The 20,807-nt window shown below is 40.9% G+C and overlaps 1 protein-coding gene across 1 annotated transcript; it reads left to right on the forward strand.

Moving 5' to 3' along the window:
• The first annotated feature begins 3,975 nt into the window (after nt 1-3,975).
• LOC138739181 (uncharacterized) lies at nt 3,976-7,810 on the forward strand. The gene is made up of 2 exons (XM_069890738.1): nt 3,976-4,054; nt 4,179-7,810. Exon 2 carries the CDS (start codon nt 4,517-4,519, stop codon nt 7,265-7,267), a length of 2,751 nt encoding a protein of 916 aa, XP_069746839.1. The 5' UTR covers nt 3,976-4,054; nt 4,179-4,516; the 3' UTR covers nt 7,268-7,810.
• The last annotated feature ends 12,997 nt before the right edge of the window (nt 7,811-20,807 follow it).

The following is a 20,807-nucleotide window of genomic DNA, read 5'->3' on the forward strand; positions in this document are numbered from 1 at the left end:
TTCTGGTTTTCGATACTGTTCCATACTCCTTTGAAAGCTTTACCTATTAAAATTGATGTATCATCAATAATTCACGAAAGGGTGATTGGAGAATCAATCAGGATTTTAGTAGCTAAAGATTGGAACACTATCAAACAACCATCCACCTCCTTGACTGATTGGAGTAAAAGTAAAAGGATGCTATGTGCAAGGGGCTATGGGTAGGATCGCTCTCGGGAGGCGTATCCAGTTAGTAGCAGCCAATCACAATATAACAGTGGTTTATCAGGATTTCATTCTGACATCTGGCATTTTTGGGACTGACCCCATGTGTACTTCAGAGGATGGGTTATGAGTCTCATGTGCATCTGCAGAGGATGTAGATAAATGTATTGAAAGGGGCAGGCTACAGAGGTTGCCTGAAGTGACACAATTAAATGTTTGATGCAGAACATGGAGAGTTTGTGACCAATCTTAGTTCAGGCATTTGTGTGGAGGTTAAAGCCCATCTTCCTCAGCATGGAAAAGGAGGCCAACTTGTAAAAAAAAAACCATGTAGACCAAACTGCATTACTTTGCATAATGAATATTTAGTTTCATTGAAGCACAAGCCATTTTTTGGCAGACCTTGAGTGGAAAATTGTTCCAATTGCAGCATTGGGAACTAAAGTTCATCATAGCATCCAACAAAGTACTAGGATTGATGAGATACAGAACTATGGGAATAACAGTGTCTCCATGGAGCATCAGTCTGCTGCCTTTGTTCAGCATCACATTATACATAATCCATCCTTGTCACTCTGCCAGACTCCTTCCTATCAGCTCACCAGCCAGCTGAGATCTGCCAGCCTTGTTGAGATCTGAATCTAGGTATTTACCTGTTCATCTGCTGCCTTCCTCAGTGAAAGCCTTCAGCCTTCTTCCATCTTTCCTCCAGCTATTAAAGTTGGACTGGGTTTAGTGGGGTGGGGAGCTGCACAAGATACTGGGGCAGGGTAAGACATACAGAAAGGTATGTACCCAAGAAGTATGTACATTGGTTACTAGTTTAATGTTGTTTCAGTATGGCAGGATTTCATCTATAAATATGACTTTATATATTTATAATTTATTTATAGCAACACCAAAAATATGGGGCAGTCATGCCAGGGTATGTATGATACCTCGTGAATGGTAGATTATGGTTCCAGGTACTGTTGTCTCACTTAAATTAACTCTTCACTTTCGGATTTGCAGAATGGGGCTACATACTGCTTTACTTCTTCCATTCCTTTCTCTCTTTTACTCCCAATCCTCCTGATCATAAGAGTTTTTTCCATAGTTTGTTTCCATCCTCTCTGGCCTATTCCTTTGTGAATTTTAATCATACATATCAAAGTATCTCAGTCCATTTTGCGTGAAAGAAAACAGTTGCAACGTTTCAACTCTTGTTTTACATGTTTTTTTTAAACCAGGTTGTTGCAATCATACCAAACTATTCTCCTCAAGTGGTATCAATAGCAACACACAGTATTTCACTGTTATAAAGATTTTGTATGATAACATTTCTATTCTTTTCAATTCCTGTGATGAAAACAAGTATTTCATTCATATCATTATGAACTCCACCTGTGAGGTACTGTTTTGTTTTGTATAGATAATAACCCCCACCCCCCACCCCAGAATTAAATTCAGCCTACACTTTTACTGTCATTCTAACCTGTCATATCAATATTTTACTGTAGCTTTCTTTTCGCCGCCAGAAGTGTTATAATGTTGCCGGATTATATTCAGAACTTTATTAAGCAACTTTACCTTGTATGTAAAAGAAACCTTACCTTTATGCAAGCTAGATTTTCCAATGTTCTAACAATGGCTTCACAGATTCTGTGCCAATGGTTACAATTTTACAAGGTACAAATTTAAAAATTGCTGTCCCTCTTGTTCTGCCTGAAATGCATATTGAACATTATGACTACTTCCAAACACTGAGAAAGATTCATTCTTCTTGGGAGAAACTTCATTCCTTCCTAAACATTTCTAATAGTTTGCATTAACATTCTAAGTTTATACCTTAATGTTAACTGAATGGTTTCTTTTTTTTTATTTTAAAATATTCTTGCACCATATCAATAACCACGTTCACAAATGATCATCACTAATGTATACATAGTGACATTTAATTTTTTCCCCCTTTCCCCCTTTCAACCCTACCCTCCTCCCCACTCCTCTTCAAAAACCAATAAATAATAAAACACATAAAACAAAGAAATAACAAAAAGCAAAGAAGTCGTATTGTCCACTTTCACATATTTAAATCTTATTGTGCTCATAATCATGTCATTTTAAGAGATGGAGGTCTGTGGTTGGCATTCTCTAACATATTTTATGTATGGTTCCCAAATTTGTTCGAATAATATATATTTGTCTTTCAGATTGTATGGTTTTTTTTTCAAATGGAATATACTTGTTCATTTCTGTATACTACTGCTTTATTTTAAGGGTTACTTCCATTTTCCAAGTTGTCATAATAGATTATTTTGCTACTGCTAATGCTATCATAATAAATCTTATTTGGGCTCTGTCTAATTTTTGTCCTAATTTTTTGACTCTTATATTATTTAAATATAACAGATTTTTTTCTGGATCTTTTGGTATATTCTATTTTGTGATTTGTTTAATATTAGGTTTAGATCTTCCCAGAAAGTTTTCACTTCTGAACATGTCCAAATTGCATGTAATGTTGTTCCATTATCTTGTTTACAGCTAAAGCATCGATCCGATGCTGTTGGGTACCACTCTTTACATTTCTGAGGAGTAACATATTATCTATGTAGCCAGGTGTATTGTTTCATACATAATCTAGTATTTATCATGTTCCTCATTGTTCCTATACATATCTCCTCCCGTGTTTTGTTCTTTATCTCTATGTTTAAATCTTTTTCCCAACTTTGTTTCGGTTTATACTTTGTTTCATCCTCTTCCTTATATTTTAATTTGATGTACATGTAGGTAATAATTTTTTTAACTATAATTTTGTCTGTGATTAAATATTCACAGCTGCTACTTTCTGTCAAGCTATTATCTAGTTTATCTTTTAAATAAGTTTTCAACTGTTAATATGCAAATATTGTACCTTGTGTTATTCCATATTTATCTTTTAATTGCTCAAATGTTAATAAATTATTTTGCAAAAAGCAATCTTCTATTTTCTTGATTCCTTTTCTATCCCATTCCTTGAAAAATAAATTATCTATTGTCATGGGGATTAATGGGTTTTGTGTCAATAACATTTTTGTTATTTGATCATTTATCTTTTTTTTTCTTCCAGGTGTATTCTTTTCCATAATTTAAGTATGTGATGTAGTACTGATGAATTGTTGTATTGCACCAATTATTCATCCCATTTATATTTTCTCCCAATTTGTCTAATTCTATCTTAGTCAAGTCTGGTTTATATCCTCTCTGATAAAAATCTGATAAATAAAAGAGAAAGAATATAAAATCAGCCTATTTGCAGATGCATCATGGTATATCTAACAGAGCCAGATAGATCAATAAAAAAAAACTATATCAAAACTGAAAGAGTATAGAAAAGTGAAGTGATGTCAATGAACATAGTTGGTTATTGTAAGGTAAAACATCATGAGATGGGAATGTGTAGGGAGTTACCCTGTACAGGGCAGTAACAAGAAGGGGAGGTGTCCTTGTACTCCTGTTAGGTAAAACATCATGAGATGGGACCGGAGAAGGAGTCACCCAGTACTAAGGAGTAACAGAATGCATCCTTGTACTTACAAGATAAGAGAGACATTGATGGATTGAGAGGCAGGAAGCTAGCAGGGAAAGGATAGCAACAGTTTTAGTCATTGGACAAGTAATGATATGATGATGTTCTAAGCATGTATCCAAGGGTATAAAAAATCACCATTTTGCTGATAACGGCAGAATGCATTCTCCGACTAACTTGGTTGGTCGCAAGTGTTACAATCCGGTAATAAAGAACAAAGAACCCTGATTTCGACTCAGCCTGGTGTTTGTCTCACTCATTCATGAACAAAGCAGACCTAACAATTTGGTGACCCCGACGTGATGGGTGAGTGAACACTGGACGACGGTTTCTGTTTTTTCTGACAATCATCTCAGCCGGCTGATAAAAAGGTCCAGAGAAGCCTGTTTTAACAAAATTCTCTTTTTTTTTAAATCTTTATGATTGTCAGTAAGAACTGGAGATCGGACAAATTAGACGACCACAATTGCAGGTCGCATGCCAGGATTGTAACACGTAAGTGATTACAGACAAGATAAAAGTCCTTAAGGTGTTTGAATGACATTTATTAAGTGCTTCGCAAGAAACTACTAGAGTTTAAAAGTCTTTATTGTGTCGTTGCAAAGTCCAATAGAGTGAGAAGGTGGTCTATAAACAATTGAGGACCTGAGTTTTCTGCCCTAAACTGGTTATTAAGAGGAGAAATCTCCCACGTGAAGGTTGGGCTTTGAAAGAAAACAAAGGTTCAGGCTTATTGGCCTCAATTGTATCTGAGAGACTGACTTATAAATGTCCGGTAGGTATGATAATGTCTGTACACTTGAGAAGTTAAGAATTTATTTCCCCAATTCGCCGTGGTGGAATACCACAGCAGACACTAGAGACCTTGAGACAACAAAAAAAGTACTCAGGGACGCCTGCCTGGTGAACAAGAACGACGACAGAAGGCTGCGACAGCTGTGTCCGGATCAGGTAGGAGATATTAATGAAAAAGTTGACAAACTCCTAAGAGACACCCGGTTTATTCGAAACACTTTTGATAAGTTAAATGAGGGTATTCCCAACATCACCAAGGAGATAAAGTTACGTAAATTCATAGATTGGTACAGGGAAACAGGACAAAAGTATAGCCCAAATATTTGGTTTTCTAGTTGTAATTTAACTTTCAGACCCCTTTGGGAAAACAGAGAGTGGAAAACGAGCAATCAGAGTATACAGGACAGTCTGAAGTCAATTGGAGGACAAGACTTAGAGACTGTTCTTTTTAAAGATATTAGTCATCCAGCTTGCAAGGAGACATTTTTAAAAGCAATTTTCGTTGACATAGATCCCCTAAACGGACAAGAACCTAAATTAAAACAGGCATTAGAAAGCGGTCCCGCAGCTATGGCTGTACAGTTGCCTGCTAAGACTTTTGACCAAGTTATTAAGGAAATTAATCAGGAATTAGAGGAGCGAAATACCAGTAATGCGGCATTGGAAAAACAAAAAATGCTCCGAAAATGTGTAGACCGCTGGAGGAAGAGGGGTTGGTTACCCGGGGGCACTGAGATGTTCCTGACAGGTGAGGGAAACAAAATTTTAAAACGTAGAGTCTTAGACAAGCTGGAAGAAACAAAACGGGACACAGAAAACAAAATCTTTAATCGCGAGTCAGCAAAAAAGAGGGTGAGAGACAAGGAGATGCAGTACCGTGATGTCCTAGCTATATTCGAAGAATTTGGTCTCCCTGATAACCCACCTATTATGGCCCCTGTAGAAATAGCTTGTAGACCCCCGCCCTATGCATATGTGGAGTCACAAGGTGCCCCTAGCACCCCAGATGGGATCCTGGAGTCACGTCCCTTATATCCAGATATTGAGACACTGGGGTGTGACAAGAACCTCGGGAATAGGGACACATCAGACGAGGTACAGGCCCCTTTAATAAAAATAGAAGGGGGAGTAATAGATGTAGAGACCCCTCTGGAGTCTAAGAAAATAGAGAAGGAGTTAGAGATACAGAAATGGAACATGAAAAAGGTTCAGGATAACATTAAAAACTTAAACAGAGATATTAATGTGCTGGGGCAGATCAGTGAGGATCAAAAAGAATTAATGGTAGGTGTATTTAAGGAAGTGGAAAAGATAACTACAACACTGTCAGGAGAAATTAAAGCTGAAGGAATGGTAATAGGAGTAAAGGACGAAAAGTGTAGTACAGATGAGGAAACGAGATACGATCCACCATGGGAGGAAAGTAAAAGGAAAAGACTTGGGAGGGAGAAAAATAGACATGCCTACCTGGACATAATTAGAACAAAAGAGAAAGATGTGAAACAACTAAACTATGGCCGAAAAGATTATCTTAGAGATGAACGTGACCAATATACCTTTGACCCTGAGACATTGGAAACTGATAGGGACAGTGACAGTGACAAAGAAGAGTCAGAACAAGGTGGGATAAATAAATGCATGCCAAGAGTAAAGAAGGAGCAGAAATCCCCAAAATTGAGATATCAATGCCCATTACTGATCACGGGACGGGGAACTCAAAAATATGTACCCTGGTCACGAATGGACTTAGAGAGTTTAATGAAAAAACTACCTCCGTTGAGTAATGGGGCTAGTCCATGGATTTCTTGTTTTGAGCGAGAAACCTGCCAAGAACAATTAGCACTCGCAGATGTCAGAACTATCATGATAAAATTAAAGGCAGAAGGGGCCCTGAAGCAAATAGAGAAAATTGTAAGAAGCAGTAAATTGGGGGATGAAATAGAATTTAACCCACTTCGGAATAAATTTTGGGAAGCACTTAGAGAAACATTTCCTACACCCTATAGTTTGGATGCCTTGGTAACCCTTCAACTAAAGGAAGGAGAGACTGCACACGAGTATTTCACTCGAGCATGGGACTTATGGGAAACAGGGACTGGAGAAAGACCCGACCACAGCCCCTTAGGAAGGGCTCACTTTCGTAATGGGATAATAAACGGACTACCTGCTACGGTTCAAGCAAAATTAAGGGACATTGTGGGATTAGAGACAATGTCAGATGATTTGTGGAAAAGACACCTGACACATGCAATCAAACGACATCGTCAATCAGAGCATGCTAAGTCAGAAAGTGCGTCCCAGAAGGAGGTGGACAAAACAACCGATAAATTGGTGAGAGCCATAGAACATATAGGGGTTAAATTAGCGGCCCAACAGATAGTCCCACAGGTCATGGGGCCAGTGATAAATCCGGGACCCCAAGTAAGAAATGGTTGGGAAAGACAGCTAGGTACAGTGTATAGAGGGGAACATGCAGTATGCTGGTACTGCCAAAATCCTGGACACTACCAGCGGAACTGTCCGGAGGCTGGGAGAGCAAGGGGAAAAAGATTACCCTCTATTAGAGGCTATCGGGGAAGAGGAGGAAACTTAAGAGGACAAGCAAGGGGTAGGGGTGGACACATTGATGGGCCCCAGAGAATCGGGGGGTGGCAGAGTGATCAACAAGTCCAGGCACCTCAGTGTAATGACTATATTGAGGAAGGTGCTGAATTTGATTATTGACGGTGCCCAGGAGAATCAAAAATCACGCCTCCCTGGGAGCCACCAAAAATTTGGGGGACGGTAAATGGAGAAAAAATTGAATTTATGGTTGACACAGGGGCAGCAGTTTCGACAGTGATTAAAAAACCCCCAGGGAGCACATTTTCGGGCAAAACATTATCTACAATAGGATTCTCCGGGATAAGGGAAACACAGCCCTATACAGATAACATCGACATGACATTTGGACGACAAAGGGTTAAGACGCCTGTCCTGGTTGTGCCAAGTTGCCCCATTAATTTATTAGCAAGGGACATTCTTACCAAACTAGGAATAACCATACAATGTTCTGAGAAGGGCCTTCGGTTAACATACCCAGGGGATACAATAAGAAGGGAAGGACAGTTTTTAGTAATGACCCCATCTAACGCTTCAGAAGACTCTGTGGAGGTTAGTATTTTCTGGAGTCGGCTACTGTATGATGAACCAGGCCCAGGGCTGATTAAACAGTTTTTTGAGTGGAGGGCCAGTATTCCTCGGTATGGGGATTACCTTTATCCACTAGATCCTATGCATGTTACATTAAACTACACCATCCACCCGGACCAGGAATATGAGGAGAGGTGGGACTCTCTAAAAGAAGGGAAGACAGAAACGATACATTGTCCATTTATCTTTGTAGGTAAGGAGGGAATAGCTGCTATGGTTGTCATGACAGAAGAACAAATGGAGTGGTTCTGCTTAGGAGTAGAAAGTGTGCCTCATGTGACCTTGGGTATTGCCAAAGATCATCACGCTCGACAGCTGGGTCCAATGGTAAAGGAAGCGATAGGGTGTGAATACAGGCAGACAGAAATCCCGGGATATTCCACCTCGGAGGGAGGAAAATTTGTCAGACTGAATATTGAAGCATGGGACCAGGTTGTGAATGAGAAAGTAGAAAGAGACCGAGCCATAGAAGGAGAAAATATTGATCACAGAGACTCAGACAAATATCTTTCTAATCTGAGTCCACATATATGGACAACGGGGCCCTATGATGTGGGAGTAATAAAAGGAGAGGTATTTCTAGAATTGGCCAACCCCGGGCAGAAACCAATATGGAGAAAACAATACCGCTTGTCGCCCAGTCAGGAGGAGGGTATTAAAGGAACGATAGAAGGGTTAATGGAGTCAGGGGTTTTAAGGGCGGCACCTGACAGTATGTGGAACACGCCCATCATGCCTGTTCCCAAACAGGGTAGAAAAGACTGGAGGATGGTACACGACCTCCGGGAGATTAACTTGGCTACCAAGACCATCGGGAGACCAGTCCCAGACCCATATGTAGCACTTAGGGCTCTGAGTCCGGAGCACGAATACTATACTGTCATTGATCTGGCAAACGCATTCTTCTGCTTGAATTTAGCTGAGGAATGGCAAGACTGGTTAACTTTCACTTACCAAGCACATCGGTACACATACACTAGATTACCTCAGGGTTATAAGGACAGTCCAGGACTGTTCAATCAGGCCCTTAGCGAAATCCTAATGAAATTAAAGCTCTCGGAAGATGTTACACTGATTCAGTATGTAGACGACCTACTATTAGCAGGGAAAACGCCACATGGGTGCCTGACAGGGCAGCCAAACAGGTTACTGGTTATCATGAACATATACAGGGGATGATTTTGAGGTCCCATAACAAAAAAAGTGAATCTGAAACTAAGGAGACTTGTAGCAGATTGAATGACTACACAGATGAGAAGGGAGAGGGACCCCCACCGAATATTGAGCACCTAATAGAAATACAGGAAAAAGCTAGCCCTAGTGAGAAAGATGAATGGATGAAACGCGGTGCCACTCGACAGGAGATCAGCTATGAAAATCAGACAGTACATGTTTGGCGCTCCCCTATAGGTACGATAGTTGCCCCTCGTCAATTACTCCCACTATTATTTGAAGAAGCACATGGGCCGACTCACATTAGCGCCACCAAAACTTATAATACGCTTAAACAACATTGGTGGAATCCCCACTTACGCGAGCACATTGACAACTTTAGAGCTGAATGTACTATCTGCAACGGGCATAACCAAAGGATCACCTTACCCCACCCGCTTTTACGATTTCCAGTACCGACAGCCCCGTGGAAAGAGATCTATATTGACTATACAGATATGGGTACTGACCTTAGGACAAAGGAGGGTTACCGATATCTTTTAGTGGCAGTAGATAGGTTCTCACGATGGGTGGAGGCTATTCCAACAAAGAAAGAAGATGCGGATAGTGTAATAGGCTGGCTAACGCGAGAGTTAATACCCCGCTATGGAGTCCCCAGCAGGATATGCTCTGATAATGGGTCTCATTTTAAGAATGAGCTGATCCGACAGGTTGAAGAATACCTAGGGATCAAACATCGTTTTGGTAGTGTCTATAGGCCTGAGAGCCAGGGGTTAGTAGAAAGGGCAAACAGAACGATAAAATCTAAATTAGGGAAAGTTTTAGGGGGGACCAGGTTGAATTGGGTTGAGGCATTGCCATTAGTACTGATGTCTATGCGACAAGAGAAGGCCAAAGATACCTTCCTGTCACCGCATGAGATTCTAACGGGTCGACCCATGCCCGGTCCAAAGACTGATCCAGCATGGGTTAAGTTGTGGGAAGAAAGGGAAGTGGAACTGGATCATTATATGCAGATGCTGGGTAATATGGTTGCTTTAGTTTCACAACAGGTGGCGAATGCTAGTAAGGAGAACCCGGACACCGAAGGAGTTCCAGTAAAGGAGGGAGACCTGGTGTATATCCGTAAACCAGGTAAAGTACATTGGACTGAATTTAGGTGGTCTGGACCATACACTGTTACCGCCGTAACAGATAGGTCGGTAAGAATTGACAAACCAGGGGATCATAATTGGCATCATTTTGCCTACTGTTCCAAGGCAAAACAGCACGTAGCCAGCCTTGATAGAATTGATGAGACTCATGCAGACGATACCGGGGGCCCTATGGGCAGTACTACTAATGGGATGCCGGATAAGTCAGCAGAATAGCTCGGATTCTTGCGGGGCCAAAGTTATTCTAAAGGTAGACAAAGACAGGGATAACACCTTCCAGTTCGATCTATGCAGTATAATAGCGTGCGGTAAGAATGAGGCGTCCTGGAGAGGATATGATATTTACATGTGTGCCTTTAAAATAGGATATCCTAAATGGGGTCTACATGTCTGTCCGTCTTGGGGTGAGGTTTGGTGGTGGACAGGACCCGACACTAGATGGATAAGAAAACCCCTTAACAAAGGGTCCAGCAAACCTTATTATAATTTTTTCACTAAAATCTCCCTGATACGTGGTGCTGTGACCTATTCAATGAAGGGAGAGAATCCCCTAATTTTGACAGTAAAGGCGGGGCTGCGCAACCCGTGGAATATGAAGGGATGGAGCTCTAAGACATGCGAGGGGGGCACAGGGAGAGAACATGGTGTCGGAGACCTCTTCTATCTAATGATTGGAGTGTCCATTAGTGGAAAAGATCCTTGGGGAGTGGTGAGGTTCGACTTACAAACATACACAAAGGACATAATTAAACCCACTTCGAAAGAGGGGGAAGTGAGAAAATTCGACAGTACGAAGATGACCAGGGGAGAGAAGATAGCAATTGAGACAGGTATTGATGAGTCAAACTCCTGGATAGATCAGATGGGTAAATATGCGGAACAAGCAGGCTATGGGAACTGCTGGGTCTGTGCCCGAGGAAGACCATTATTACGGATGAGCAGATCAATTTTTGAGGAGACAGATGCTATGGACTGCGCCTTGAACCTAATGTCAGAATCCAACCCACTGAATAGGTGTCTGATATGGGAACAGACGTTTCCCATAGCTCCGGCTAATGTAGCTCCCCCTGTCTTTAGATCCACAGGCATAACTAATGTTACTTGTTTTGCCAACAACAACACAGCAGCGCACGTTTTCCATGTGGGTTGGTTGCCCAGCGACTCGTGCAGGACTCATGTTGATCTCTCACATAGCAGTAGTGCAACCCGCTTGACCCAGGCTAGGGCGGATATTTGGTGGTTTTGTGGAGGAAGAGTGCTGTACAACTGGCTCCCCGCTAACTGGGATGGTCGGTGTGCTCTAGTAACCCTTAATGCGCCAGTGCTGATTGTCAAAAGGCAGGAGGGAGACGAGGGTTCCCTAGAATTGCGCCACACAGAGAGTTGGCTGTGGAGAAAAAGGAGGAGTGTTGGACTCTTGGGGCCGGGAGGAAGGAACGCTGATGGGGTATGGATTGATGCCATTGGCCAAGCCCGGAATATTCCGGACAAATTTAAATTAGCCGATGAGATTGCAGCTGGGTTTGAAAGTTTTCCTGTTTTTAGTGCAATTTTTCCCATCACTGTAAATAAGAATGTTAATAGGATCAACCTTATTCACTATAATGTCCAGCGCCTTGCAAATTTGACCAGGGACGTTGTTGAGGCAATACATCAACAACTGTCAGAAACTTCCCTTATGACACTTCAGAATAGGATAGCGATTGATATGGTCCTGGCAGAGAAAGGTGGAGTGTGTGCTATGTTTGGAGATCTATGCTGCACTTCTATCTCTAATAACACAGGGCCAGATGGATCACTCACTAAGGGGTTAACGAAACTTAGGGCATTGGCGAAAGAATTAAAAGCCCAGTCTGGAGTCTCCAATCCTGTTTTATCCTGGTTACAGGGAGTGTTTGGGAGATGGAGCACATTGTTAGGACAACTTTTGCTGGGTTTGTTCATTTCTGTATCAATTTTTATCACTTGTGGCTGTTGTTGTATTCCATGCATTCGAACGCTGGTCACGAGGACCATAGAGAAAGCCTTTGCTGACCGTGATGAACTGCCTCCGAAATATCAAGCTGTGCAGGCTGTGGAGCAAGACTATCTCACATTACAGGAAGCGGAGAAAGTTGCTGAGATCGTACTGGAGTCTGAAGGGGAATGTGATGGGAAGGAGGGATTGTGAATTAGATTGTTACACATATAATTTTAACCTTGCTTGTAACCCAAATATTATAACATTGATTGTAACACAAACATTATTAATCAGATTGTAGAACAAGTATTATGAATTAGATTGTAGACCATATGTTAACTTGGGAATTTACTAATGTACGGGGGTTAGCTAGTTTTTTGCTTGGGGGCAAATGGGATGAAACTTGTAAACGGGCAATGGGATCGGGGTGACGGATGGGGGGTGTACGCAAAGGAGGGTTGGGGGAGCCCTCGCCCACCAGCCGAACTACCCTGTGAACAGAACCCGTATAGAGCTTGGCAATAATAGGCGAAATAATGTAACGCGGTGGTAGCATAGTCAGGGCGAGATTGTCCTCTAAAGAGGACAAAGGAGGGATTGTAAGGTAAAACATCATGAGATGGGAATGTGTAGGGAGTTACCCTGTACAGGGCAGTAACAAGAAGGGGAGGTGTCCTTGTACTCCTGTTAGGTAAAACATCATGAGATGGGACCGGAGAAGGAGTCACCCAGTACTAAGGAGTAACAGAATGCATCCTTGTACTTACAAGATAAGAGAGACATTGATGGATTGAGAGGCAGGAAGCTAGCAGGGAAAGGATAGCAACAGTTTTAGTCATTGGACAAGTAATGATATGATGATGTTCTAAGCATGTATCCAAGGGTATAAAAAATCACCATTTTGCTGATAACGGCAGAATGCATTCTCCGACTAACTTGGTTGGTCGCAAGTGTTACAATCCGGTAATAAAGAACAAAGAACCCTGATTTCGACTCAGCCTGGTGTTTGTCTCACTCATTCATGAACAAAGCAGACCTAACATTATTCAGAATTTAAAAAATAAACCTCTTTTAAATGGTCATCATATGTGATACGTTACCTTGGTATCAGAATAGATAATATCCTAAAACATTTATAAAATTTAAACTATGAAGCATTAATAAAAAATACAGGAAGATTTAGAGAATTGGAAAGAGCTACCATTTACTTTAATAGGGAAAGTAAACTGTATTAAGATGAATATGTTCCCATGAGAGCAATATCTATTCAAAACATTACCAATTCCTCTGACAGAATTTTTTTTTTACAAAACTGAAGAAAATAGTAAGGACATTTTTATGGAAGGGTAACAAATCAAGAATAGCGCTAGAAAAAAATAACATGGAAATTCAAACAAGAGGGGCTGCAGCTACCAAACTTCAAAAATTACTACAGGGCATCTGAATGGTTTCTTGAATGTACCTTATCAAAGTCTTTCCTAATGGATGTACTGTAGTAAATGTAAACTCTATCCAATTTATGATTCCATCTTATCCATCTGTCTTTTGTGATGCTCCATCTTTTGGGAAATCTTTAATTATTTTTATCAATCGAATATTTAATTATTTTAGTTTTTATTCTTCTGAACATTGCTATTAAAACAACAATTTTAGATCACAATGTGACAGAACCTTAAAAGTGACAGTATACTGGGAAGTGCAGTAGATATAAATGTGTGGCAAGTGATAATCATGAGACAGAAAAAAAATGTTAAAATAAATATCTTTTTCCAACATAAATTCCCCATTCAGATGAGAAAAGAGAAAATGTCTGAGCCAACCGTGAAAAAGAGGGACGGAAATAAAAATTGTTCATGCCAAAAGGCAGCTTTGAAAACACTGAAATCAAAACCATAGTGAGCTTTTTTTTTCTCCTTATAACTTCATGTGTTTCCTCCATATACACTGATTTCCTCCCACGTCTTAATATCATGCAGGTTAGTAGGTGAATTTGTCACTATAAATTGCCCCTAGTGTGAAAGTGTATGAATAGCCTGAGGGGAATTTGAGGGTGATGTGTTGGAAATTAACTTGAATCAGTGAAGGACTGGTATAAATGGGAACTTGGTGATTGACATAAGCTCAGTTAGCCTAAGAGTGTGTTTCTGAGCAGGGTGACTCAGTGACTGTGCACTAGAACACCTCTACAGAGAATGGAGGGAAACACAGAAGTTTTCGAGCTCAGGCCCAAAACGCTGGCAGTATATCTTTTATTTTATGGACGCTGAAAGACTGGCTGAGTTCCCCCAAAATTTCAGTGTGTGTTTCTCTACACAGATTGGATTCAGCCAAACGGATCCAGAGAGAAAGAGGAAGCAGAATATGGTGGACTGCTGAACTGTATTGTATTCCTGATTTCCTGGCTCCATCCCATTCTGTGAGAGTACCTGCGAATGATCCCTCTTTTGACCTTGAATAAAGCTTCCAACTCTCTGACTCTTCGCCAGAAAGCACAGGTCATGTCACAGGATGAGCTCCTTGTCCATTGTGAATAAAAGCCTGTCGATCAGTGTCTCAGTCTCAGTGTCTCAAGTTATTTACTGTCTTCTTCTTTCTTTCTTCTTTGGCTTGGCTTCACGGACGAAGATTTATGGAGGGGTATGTCCACGTCTGCTGCAGGCTCGCTGGTGACTGACAAGTCTGACGCGGGACAGGCAGGCACGATTGCAGCAGTTGCAAGGGACAATTGGTTGGTTAGGGTTGGGTGTTGGATTTTTCCTCATTTGTCTTTTGTTAGTGAGGTGGGCTCTGCGGTCTTCTTCAAAGGAGGTTGCTGCCCGCCAAACTGTGAGGCCCCAAGATGCACGGTTTGAGGCGATATCAGCCCACTGGCAGTGGTCAATGTGGCAGGCACCAAGAGATTTCTTTAAACAGTCCTTGTAACTCTTCTTTGTCTCGGTGGCCAGTGGAGGGCTCGGGAAGGCGATGGTCCTCCATGCTAGAGACGTGACCCACCCAGCGCAGTTGGGTCTTCAGCAGCGTGGATTCAATGCTTGCAGACTCTGGCAGCTCGAGTACTTCGATGTTGGTGATGAAGTCACTCCAATGAATGTTGAGGATGGAGCGGAGACAGCGCTGATGGAAGCGTTCTAGGAGCCGTAGGTGATGCCGGTAGAGGACCTATGATTCGGAGCCGAACAGGAGCGTGGGTATGACAACGGCTCTGTACACACTGATTTTTGTGTGTTTCTTCAGGTGGTTGTTTTTCCAGACTCTTTTCTGTAGTCTTCCAAAGGCACTATTTGCCTTGGCGAGTCTGTTGTCTATCTCGTTGTCGATCCTTGCATCAGATGAAATGGTGCAGATGGTTACTGTACGTCACAAATATAGGCTGATGTGGGCACATTCAAAATTCAAAACTAAAGATGAGATAACAAACACAAGCATCATAATATGGCATCATTTATTTTACAAGATGTAAAGTAGGAAAGAAACTTAACCTTGTAACTCTATTGATCATCCAAGCTGAGAGCATTATGTGTAATTGTGGTACAAATAGCATATAGTGTACTGGACTATAAAATCAAAGGTATAGGACACAAATCTCAGTAAGTGATCCTGAGTTTGTACAAAGCATACCCAATCCCTACCTGCAGTACTTTGGTAATTGTCATCACTCAATTAAGGCAAAGACTTGCCAGGAACTGGAGAAATGCAGTTCAAGGCCATTAAAATGATAAATTAGACCAGGTATTTGATTTTTATGGCAGAGGTTGCAGAAGAGAGGAGTTTTTCATCAAACTAACGACACAGAAGTGATCTTGTTGAAACTCTTCAGTTTCTAAGGAATGAAGACAACATGAATACAAAAAAAAAATGAGTAAAGTCCTGCAATGCGAAAAATGAATCAAATCAATTGCCTTTATTCAGAAAGCAATTGCTCAACACTTAATTTTGCTGTCTAGTCTCTACTTTAAGTATCCTCTTCTCAAATTTGAATGCCTCACCAATGCTCTTCCATTCACTACTTGCTTCTAGCCCACTTTGAAAATACATTTTACCTCTGACTCTATTCTCCAGGGAAAATGTTGGCATGGAGATTTATTTTAATGCAAGGCCTATACGGACATGCATGACTCCTTGAGCCTCATGTACACCAGATAATCAAAGGTTGTACACCTTGCAAAAGTATAGCCGAACCATATGATGCTGAGTTAGGTTGGATTCTCATATGTAATACAATTCTTTTTCAGTGGATATGCACAGTCTATAAAAATAGAGATCAGTCTTAGAAGGAGGGATGTGTACTTTTGTCATATTGATTTCAGAGATAGAAGCAACAATACTCAAAACAGCAACCTAATTATCCCCCACCCCCATTTCAATCCAAGATTCGAGATTCAATTTATTTTTATGTAATAAGGACAATGCAATATTACACAAAATTTGTTTTTTTGCCATCTGAAGAAATTCCCTGAAGCACCTTTAACAGTCAGAGAAAGAGAAGCAAGGTAAATTCCCTCCGAGTTATCAAGTGTCTGTGGATTCGCCTCCAGTGTTCCCGCACCCTCTGCAGCCACACAGAGCCCAGTCCAAACCATCAATAGCACAAGCTTCAGATCTGCACCTCCAACATGATCAGGATCACTTCAGTGCCCTTAGCACCCTCTCGCATCCTGGTTCTGATACCAGCTAACGCTTCAGCCATTTTTTACCCAGTCTCCAGCTGTCCGCTGCTTAGTGTGAATCCCTCAACTGCAGTTACCAGCACCCCACAGGCTGCATGGGTTGCTTGGCTTGACTTGCCAACAGCCTGTGTGTTCTCCAGCTTCAAAGCCCCTCACTGGTCCACCGCCATGGTGACCATGCTGTGGGTTATCTCCTCTGCTTCTGCTTCTCAAATTGGGGGGTGGTATCCTCATTTTCTGGTGTCTTGAGCCAGTCCTCTGCTTTCCCAGAGTCTGTTACTCCTCATGGCTGTTGCCAATTAGAGGCACCACCATGTTGGACACAGACCCCACGGTTGCAGTATTTTTAAATCAAAGCACCGTCGGCTCCATTTACAAGCTGTTTAAAGCCTGCATGGAGCTGATGGCAGTCGAACTGGGTGAATGGACTTGTGGGAGTGCTGTGACTCTGCTCTCTCCAGGTCCACACCAGTGGCAGCTCTGCCTTTACAGCAGCTCTGGCAATGCCACCATTTTTCCAATTATCAAATGGCAATGCCATTTATCAAAAGATCCAGACCAATATTTATATTAAAGAATGTCCATATAGCCAGTTCGACATTGTTGTTTGATCTCATTTTAATTTCTTTTTAATTCAGGGCTGTGCTTGTGTGGAGAGATTGGATAAGCTGGGTTTGTTCTCCTGGAATGCAGAGGTCAAAGGGTAACCTTGCTGATATTGTAAAATTCTGAGGTACCAAAATAGAATAGATAGTCTCTTTCTTCTAGGGTATGGAGGTATCTCAATCATGTACTTACATGAGTCAATTGTAGAGCCAGATGCCGCTAGTGACATCTCTGGGGTGATGCATGAGAAAAGTAATGTGCATGCATGGGTCAGAGCAAGGTGCAAGAAGAAGGGTGTGTGTGTATAAACTGTGATGGACCGCGAGCATGTGCAGGGTCACAGGTGGAGGAAATTAGGGGTGTCGCACCACCCGTGTGGAGGGGAAGGGCAATGAAAAGGGCAGGGGGGCTTTAATGAGTGGTGTTTTATGGTAAGATGAAGATTTGTAACTGGAAAGAAGAATAAAGAAGATCGACACCACTTTCATACCGAAGAACAAGTAGTGTGTTCTTTTAATTCAGTGTATATTGTATAGCGTAGTTCCTACATGGGGTCTAGAACTTCAGAGCACAAATTTAAGGTGAGAAATTTAAGATATCTAAGGGATATATTTTTCATACTGAGGGTGATGGTTAGTTGGAATAAGCTACCAGGGGAGGTGATAGAGAGATACAATTACATTTCTAAGCATTTGGAAAGAAAACGTCAAGAGGGATAAAGGCGTAATGTTGGCATGGATGAACAGAATGGTTGGCTTGGACAAGGTGAGGAAAGGAGGCTGGGGTTCAAAATTGTTGTTTCTGCATGTACAATATTCGATGATTCAATATAAAGGAAAGCATACACCATCTTATACTCTGCCCAAAGAGAACCCGTTTCTCCCAAAACGTTTTGTAAACATTGTTAAAATAATGTAGCAGGATGAAAATGTGGGTTGATAATCGAAAGAGGAGGATTTTCATTTGGATGGTAGATCATAAGGTGCTCAATATCACACTTAAAGGTAAATGAGATTTATACGAAGAAAGCTTCACCTGAACTTTTTTGTGTCCTGACTTAGTGTACTAAACTCGTTTAAACACTGATAATTCAGTTATAATTTCCTGCATATAATGAGTTCTACTGTGCCCCAAATGGACTTTGATATTTTGAGATGAACTAAGAGTTTGGCAGTACTTCAATATTATGCTGTGTTCATGCTAATCAATGAACTACAACTAGATCTTTATAATCCGAATTGATTTATAAAGGAATGACCCAGAAGTCAAATGAAATATTTCCAGAGGACTTGATTTGCTTTCTTTGCACTGGCAACTTGATTGAGTAGGTCCTGGATTAATTTTATATCAGCATCTTCACACCCATCAGTGAAAAGTGGTTTTGATTTAAACAATCCAGTTTAATTCAATGTTACAGAGGGTTAAGGGAAATGTAATCCAACACCCGGCACTTTTCACTTCACTTATATGAACAGTTCAATTGCTAACCACTAACAAAACCATTGTGACAAAATAATTAAAATGTACTTTTAATATAAAGTCTGGTATACAGCATCACAACTGAGATACCTCCCTCTCTCTGATACATTTGGCATGGCAATAGCCACAGATTTAATGTTTCCATTCAACAAACAACAGATAAAATCAGTGAAATTATCCCACATCCAAACATTAGTCCCAAATATTTACAATGGAATGGAAAATCAAGTTGTCAGTTTATTGTCATCTGATTGTACAAGTACAACATGGCCCACCACGCACAAAGCCACGTTGATTATCCCTAATCAGGCCATGGCTATCTAAATAATTGTATATCTGATCTATGAGAACACCTTCCAATAATTTATCTACTACTGATGTCAGGCTCACTGGCCTATAATTTCCAGGGTTACTTTTAGAGCCTTCTTTTAAGCAACCGAACAAAGTGAGCTACCCTCCAATCCTTTGGCACCACACTGGTGACTAAGAATAATTGAAATATTTCTGCCAGAGCTCCTGCAATTTCTACACTAGCCTCCATCAAGGTCCAAGGGAATATCTTGTCAGGTCTTGGAGATTTATCCACCCTTATTTGCTTTAAAACAGCAATCACTTCCTCCTCTTTCATTTGTATAGGTTCCATGACCTCACTGCTTGTTTTCCTTACTTCCCATTATTCTATGCCCTTTTCCTGAGTGAACACTGATGAAAAAAAAAGCATTTAAGACCACTCAAAACTCTAATGGCTCCAAGCAAAGCTGACCACTTCTGACCTTCAAGGGGACCAATTTTGTCCCTTTCTGTCCTTTTGTTCTTATTATACTTGAAGAAACCCTAAGGATTTTCCTTCACATTGTTTGCTAAAGTAACCCCGTCTTCTGTTTTAGTCTTCCTGATATATTTCATGCAGTTTTTCGTGAATTTTATATACTCCTCAAGTACATTATTTATTGCATGTTACCTCTCTCTTCTTCTGAACCATATTCCCAATATCCCTCAAAAAACAAAGTTCCCTATGCCTGGTAACCATGCCTTTGAACCTGACAGGAACATTTAAACTCTGTGCTCTCAAAATTTCACATTTGAAGGTCTTCCACTTGATCCTTGCCCAAAAACAACTTATCCCATTCCATGCATTCTACATTCTTCCTCATTTCCTCAAAATGGGCCTTTCTCCAATTTAGAATTTCAAGCCGAGACCTAGACCTTCCTTTTCCTTAATTATCTTGAAATTAATGGCATTATGATCACTTGTCCCAAAATGTTACCCTACACATACTTCTGTCACCTGTTCTATCTCATTCTCGAATAGGAGATCCAGTATTTCACTCTCTCTAATTGGTGCCTCTATCTATTGATTTAGAAAACTTTCCTGAACACATCTGACAAACTCCAAGTCATCCAGCCCTTTTACAGTATGGGAATCTCAGTCAATGTGTGGAAAGTTAAAATTACATACTATCACAACATTCTGCTTATATCTGTCTGCCATCTCCCTAAGATTTGCTCCTCCAATCCTCCCTGGATATTGGGCAGACTATAATACAACCATTCCTCAGTTCCACCCATATAGCCTCAGTAGACGAGCCCTCTGGTCTGTCCTCCCAGAGTACAGCTGTGATATTTTCCCTGATGAGTAGTCAAATATGTGTGGAGCCTATTGCAAAGGGGAAGATCTTAAATAGTTTTTATTTTGCATCAGTATTTACTCAGTAAATTGGCATAGTTTACTATGCTTTATTTATATTACTATAAATTGGCAAAGGAAGGAAGGGGAAAAAAAACAGATAGAGATTAAGGAGGAAGAGGTGTTTGCTGTCTTACAGTGAATAAAGATAGATAAATCACCTGGTCCAGATGATATTCCCTTGGACCTTGAGGGACACTAGTGTAGAAATTTCAGGAGGCCTGTCTGATAGATTCAAAATGGGTGAGGTGCCAGAAGATTGGAAGGTAGTTCATGTTATCCCATTGTTTAATAAGTGCTCCAAAATAAATCAGGTAATTATAGGCCAGTGAGCCTGACATCAATA

The sequence above is a fragment of the Narcine bancroftii genome, chromosome 7 (assembly GCF_036971445.1).
Source record: "Narcine bancroftii isolate sNarBan1 chromosome 7, sNarBan1.hap1, whole genome shotgun sequence".
In the NCBI taxonomy this organism is placed as follows: domain Eukaryota; kingdom Metazoa; phylum Chordata; class Chondrichthyes; order Torpediniformes; family Narcinidae; genus Narcine; species Narcine bancroftii.

Excerpts from the sequence above, each read along its gene's own strand:
- LOC138739181 (XM_069890738.1), top strand. The coding sequence starts at position 4,517 with ATGTCCGGTAGGTATGATAATGTCTGTACACTTGAGAAGTTAAGAATT.